The following is a 6,000-nucleotide window of genomic DNA, read 5'->3' on the forward strand; positions in this document are numbered from 1 at the left end:
CATTCAAGATTCAAAATACCAATCGATTTAAACAAGACATCCATCTGTCATATAACAAAGAACACCCACCTGGCACAATTGCTAGGTGAAACTTCTCTTATTATCTGGGACGAGGCACCTATGAGCAACCGTCGATGCTTTGTTGTCAGTTGACAGGTCACTTAGAGACAGGTCACTTAGAGACATTCTCAGTTGTCAACATTGTCCTTTTGGAGGAAAATCTGTGTTACTAGGTGGAGACTTTCGACAAACGTTGCCAATAATTCCAGGCGCCTCAAAAACCACCATCCTAAGCTCTTCACTTCCACGTTCATATCTATGGCCATTTTTCAAGGTACACAAACTAACAGAAAACATGCGTCTTCTTTCACACTGCTCACACAAACTCCGCTGCTGAAATTTCCGACTTCTCAATGTGGCTTCTTGATATTGGCGACGGTAAACTTGGCCAAATAGATGCCACAGACCCATGCAACACAAAAACTGTTAACATTCCTAGCAAATTTTCCATACCTTATAGTGAACACGCTATTGATGATCTTATTCTCTTCATATACGATGACATTTGCCTCTCAAACATTTGCCCAGCTACCCTTTCCCAAAAAGCCATCGTCTGTCCAAAAAATGAAACCGTCAATGAAATCAATGATCTGGTACTTCGTCAAGCTCCAGGCGATACCAAAATCTACCTTAGCACTGACACAATTGTTCCCCACATTGGTTGTCAAGAGGATATTGAAGTTTTGTACCCACCAGAGTACCTACCTGAATATGCTTAACTTTAGTGGTCTTCCGAGTCACAAACTTGAGTTAAAGCCTCACTCGCCGGTTATTCTCTTACGAAACATCAATCAAACTTCAGGCCTTTGTAACGGGACCAGATTAATCATCACACAATTATTACCAAGGATTATTGAAGCACAAGTTATAACCGGCACGGCTATCGGACATCGTGTTTATATACCCAGGATTTCTTTAACATACAACGACAAGGAGCTTCCATTCACTCTCAAGAGAAAGCAATTCCCGTTACGCCTTTGTTATGCAATGACCATTAACAAAAGTCAAGGTCAATCCCTCAATAAGATTGGCATCTACCTACCACAACCCGTTTTCAGCCACGGTCAATTATATGTTGCCTTATCACGAGCTACCTCACCTAATGCACTAAAAATAGTTATTAAACCTACCGAAGAAACCACTGACAATCAAACAAAAAACATTGTTTATTCAGACTTCTTAAATGAAATTGCCCCATTATAAAATCGAAGACCTTCACAGGTATCTTTGTAGCAGCACATCACTCCTTTTTAGATGTTTACGACGGTCTTTTGTCTAAATGCACTCACTTCATTTGCTGTTTTCCTGCAGGATAATATGACTATGACAACTATATATTACTGATAAACTTATGATAAATCATACCACTAGAGACCCAGATAATCATAATGTAAGTCATTATTTGTAGCTATAAAAAGCTAAGCCATGTTCTATTACACGTCATTAGTCATAACACAACCTTTGTAAACTAACAGGAATGGGGAATTGCATCTGAGGACATAATAATGACCACTGTTGTTACAACCGAACCCGACAAATGTTACTGCAACTGAACTGAAGATATTCTGGTGTTACTTACAAAAATAATTTTGTCGCCTGCTCATGTATATGTAAATGAAATATGTATCATATATCTTTACTGCAAGCTTTGCTTACTGTGAGTTAGGAAGTTTCTTTACCTCAGTATCAATAAGCACAGCTACTACGTACTTCCCGGGGCAACGCCCGGGTAGACAACTCGTTATGACCAAAAAATAATTATATATTATTATAAGAAATCTTTTAAATACTTTGAACTTTTATTTTTTTATTTTATTATATATTACATTAATTTGACATTATAATTTATAAAAGGATTTACCGATTTTTTTCAAGGCTTTAAAATTAGCAACACAATCAGAGACATTGTAATAGACGTCTCAAAGGTAGCAACACCTTTAGAAACAAGTTTGGGTTGTCTCAAAATTAACGACATAGTTAAAAACACGTTTTGAATATCACTAAAGTTAAAAACATTGTTAGAGACATGGTGTATCCCGTCTCAAAAATTGAGACAAAGTTAGCAATGTGTTGAAGATGTTGCAAAATTTGCGATGTAATTTACAACACAATTTGTGATATTTTAAGTAATATGTCGCTAAAATGTCACTGACTAAGTCGCAAATTAGTGACATAGAAAAGAGGGACTTTAAACTTGTCGCAAATTTGTTGATTTCTTGTAGTGATGTGGAGAAGAAAAGAACTCGAGCCATGACATCCTTGTGAGAAGGATATATTGAAATGCTCTCCATCTTATTATACTCGAGCCATGACATCCTAGAACCATGACGTGTTACTCGAGCAAGGCATATATATTTAGTCCGCCACGTGATACACTCGAGCAAAAAAGTACCCGAGCAACACATACTCAAGCAAGTCATGAGCATAACTCGAGCCATATACTTCGAGCAAGGCATGTACATGACTCGAGCAACATACACCATGTATATATCACATTGCTCGAGGAGGGTATAATATAGCTCGAGTAACATAACTCTAGCATGAGATATATTGGATACATAATTCGAGCAACACAATATAACTCGAGCAACTTAAGCCCAAGGAGGGACGTGGCCCATTAGGTTATATAAAACCAACCATTATTTTCTTCTCATGCCTATCTCGTTTTGCATCCTTGTTTTGAGTACTGGAGAAGAGAATATAACTCGAGCCATAGAAGATATCCGCAACAAGATGAGATATCTTGAGCAAGCACAACAATACTTTACTCGATTAAGAGTAACTCGAGCATATACCCTTGTAACACATTTACTGCTCGGGCAGTTATTTTACTTTGTTTTCTTATGCACGTTTAGCCTTGTGGATATCTATACACGATCACCAATAGGAATAAGTAACATTTTTATTTATTTCAAGTTTTAATTGTTATGATGATTTGGATACTTTAAAAGATAAAATACATTGTCTAATAATTCCTAGGTCCTTTAAGTGACGGACTCGATAGTCATTTACAAGATCATATGAATGGAGTAGACCTAGATCGGGAAAAATTTCATGTTATTGAGAAACTAAACTTTGTCATGGTGTTGAACCAAAAAAACAAATAAATTAAAAGAGTACGTTTAGTATTCTAAATCACCTTCAAACTATTTGCAGAAAGTGGAGTTTCTAAAACTTTACTGCATGACAGTGAAATATTTTAAATAAGTACTATCATGCAAAAAATGAGTAATATATTTTTATAATTCATACACATATACACAGTTTTCAAATATGCTTAGGAATAATATAACATTCATATATGCTAATATATCATAAAAGACTTATGATGTAGAAACTGAGTGCCATAATCACCTCTAGACCGGCTGGGCTTAGCTGTGTTCGGGTCAGACTTTGGGCAGATCAAGGCATGTTCCGCCTTATTAGGACAGGGCTCAGGCCTTAGCTTCCACCAAATGCTATCTTAAGCAGAGAACGACAATACATTAAAACTTTCTCAAAATCCATTATATACAAACGTTAAAATTTTACCTGCCTGTCTATTTGTGTCGTGGTATCTTTTGCTCCGTTGTCGTTATCCATATTGAAAACATGATGGAAGTTGAAAAAACCTAGAAAATTTCTCTAAGTAATTAGTAGCATTCTTATATCTAACTTTTGCACTCGAATGATAGAAGATGAAGATATAATATGGCAGTGTTTAAACATTTCAAATTCGATAATATGGAACAAAAGCGGAAACTATATATGAGTAGTATCTTATCTAACTTTTGCACTTGAAGCAATTGTTCATCAAGGTCAAGGCTGCAAGTATTCTATTATTTTGGTAGAGACTGTTGTAGAATCCTTCCAACTTATCTTCTAAATAGCATTGGCCCAGCCTACCCATCCTTCCCAATAAACCTCACACATTTTACAAATATATATAATTCCGTATCCAAAGGATATATGCTATATGATAACTGTTCAATGAAATAATGAAAATGGCTTAACTGCGTCGTATTCTTAGATGTTTCTATCTATCCTTGGGCCTAGAAGTTAATTTGTCAAAAAGTAGTATCGTTGGTATTGGTAAGTGAAGCTATTTTTAAAAACATGTAACCACTTGAGTCATTAAAGAAATAAGAATACTTATCCCCCACTTGCAAATAAGAAATAATGAATTCGCCTAAAAAGAACATGAAGTTCTATGTTAAGACATGACTAAACAACTATAAGAGTAGATTGAAATATCATTTCCAGGTTAAGGCATGACCAAACAACTAAAATAGAAGGTTTTGAGCATTGCAAATAACATATGTGGATAGTTCAAAAGACCTTAAAGAGATTATAAAGCTGGCAATGGTATCAATTCAGATAGTTGTGAAAATTTACATGCACCAATTTTTAATCACAACACTTGTGAAAATGAACATCAATATATAATTTTGATTAGGGTGATGAAGTTAGTAGATAAACTATTGAAATTAATGGGAGATCATGAAATTAATTTTACATGTAATTGGAAATAAAGTTTTCATGAGACTATAACCTTAAAAATGGCAACCCAAGGGGAATCGAACAGAAATTAAGGAATTCTGAATTTCTCCAACTTGATCAAAAAATCAGCCATATGCCCATATACAAACACTTGATAAGATTATAAGAATAAGAAAAAACTAACATATATAAATTGGATATACAAAAGTAAGATTAATTTACAAACCTTCATATGAAAGCGTGAGAGATAATAGTGTATCATATTTTCAAGATACAGATTTGGAGTACCCAAGTTGATTAATGGTTATTGTCCGACCGGGAAAAAATAAACCAACGGAAAAGGGACGGGCAAAAAAAACGGAATAAGGGATATATTATAAAGAGATTAGTTTAAATTTTGGAAGAAGACCCTGGGAAATTCAAAATAAGGTGAAAGATAAAAAAGAATAGAAGTAGGGTGAAAGAAAGAAAACCTTACGTCATTGTTTTTCTAAAGAGGCCTAAGAAAGGGGTCTACGTTGGCCACGTCAGAAGTTTTTTCAAAATTACTTCTAGAAACAAGGTTTTTGTATTAATAAAAGAGATTGAAAACTTTTATACACCATGAAAATATTCATATAATTACGTTGTGGATTATCAGAATATTTAAATTAAAAAAGAACACAAAAACATAAGAGTAGGAAAGCCGGAAAGGGAGATATGTTGGTCACGTGTATATATACACACACAAAGTTTTACACGCGTGTTACGCGTATACCATATTGTTGTCGTCATTATGTGCGCGTAACTTGCAATAAGTAATGATTTTGCGTATTGCTGTAAGCTTCAATATGTCAAATTAGCAATTCTGAATGATAATATTTTAATGTATGTAAAAGTCAATGCACATTTTAGAAAAATAAATTACAATGTTATAATTTTTGATTTATGATGTTAGTTTGTCTCATCATATTTAAAGTATTTGAGTAAATTGGATGTAGATATAATGGTTGAAAAGGCTAATAGTGGTACGTCTTGTGGTCGGGATGGTTTACGTGTCCAACACCTTTTGGATTAATTGTTTAAGTGAAGCCGTTGTAGCTATTTCTGATGAGTTAATCACTTTTATCACCCAAGTTAGCTTGGTATGTAGATGATGGCGTTATTGGAGATATTATGGTTGTTGGGAAAGTTTTAGAGCTTATTATTGTGGATGGACCTCGTTGTGGATTGCACCTGAATGTCGATAAAACTGAGATATTTTGGCCTAAGGAAGACCCCAGAAGCAGGCTTGAGGGTGTTTTCCCGCCTAATATTGCACGACCTTTGCATGGTGTTAAATTACTGGGTGGGCCTGCTAGTATGGATCTTGATTTTAGCAGCAAACTTGTTATGAAAAGGGATGCCAAAACCATTGACCTTATCGACGTCGTTGCTAAGCTTAATGACCCTCAGTGTGAGCCGCTGCTTCTTCGTGCCTGT

At 35.1% G+C, this 6,000-nt stretch overlaps 1 protein-coding gene and 1 long non-coding RNA gene across 4 annotated transcripts; one reads left to right on the forward strand and one right to left on the reverse strand.

Annotated features, from left to right (window-relative positions):
* The first annotated feature begins 558 nt into the window (after positions 1 to 558).
* On the forward strand, positions 559 to 1,263 carry LOC122610363 (ATP-dependent DNA helicase PIF1-like). The gene has a single exon (XM_043783357.1). It carries the CDS (start codon positions 559 to 561, stop codon positions 1,261 to 1,263), a length of 705 nt encoding a protein of 234 aa, XP_043639292.1.
* A 2,013-nt stretch (positions 1,264 to 3,276) lies between these two features.
* Positions 3,277 to 5,011, reverse strand: LOC122609722. Of its 3 annotated transcripts, none has more exons than XR_006325374.1 (3): positions 4,766 to 5,011; positions 3,592 to 3,671; positions 3,277 to 3,522 (listed from the first exon to the last, which is right to left on the reverse strand). It is a non-coding gene; the product is annotated as an uncharacterized LOC122609722 (long non-coding RNA). The 3 variants fall into 3 exon arrangements; XR_006325373.1 differs by lacking the exon at positions 4,766 to 5,011 and adding an exon at positions 4,592 to 4,705 and having other exon boundaries at positions 3,277 to 3,518; XR_006325372.1 differs by lacking the exon at positions 4,766 to 5,011 and adding an exon at positions 4,592 to 4,705.
* Between the last annotated feature and the right edge of the window lie 989 nt (positions 5,012 to 6,000).

This window comes from Erigeron canadensis, chromosome 8, assembly GCF_010389155.1.
Source record: "Erigeron canadensis isolate Cc75 chromosome 8, C_canadensis_v1, whole genome shotgun sequence".
Lineage (NCBI taxonomy): Eukaryota > Viridiplantae > Streptophyta > Magnoliopsida > Asterales > Asteraceae > Erigeron > Erigeron canadensis.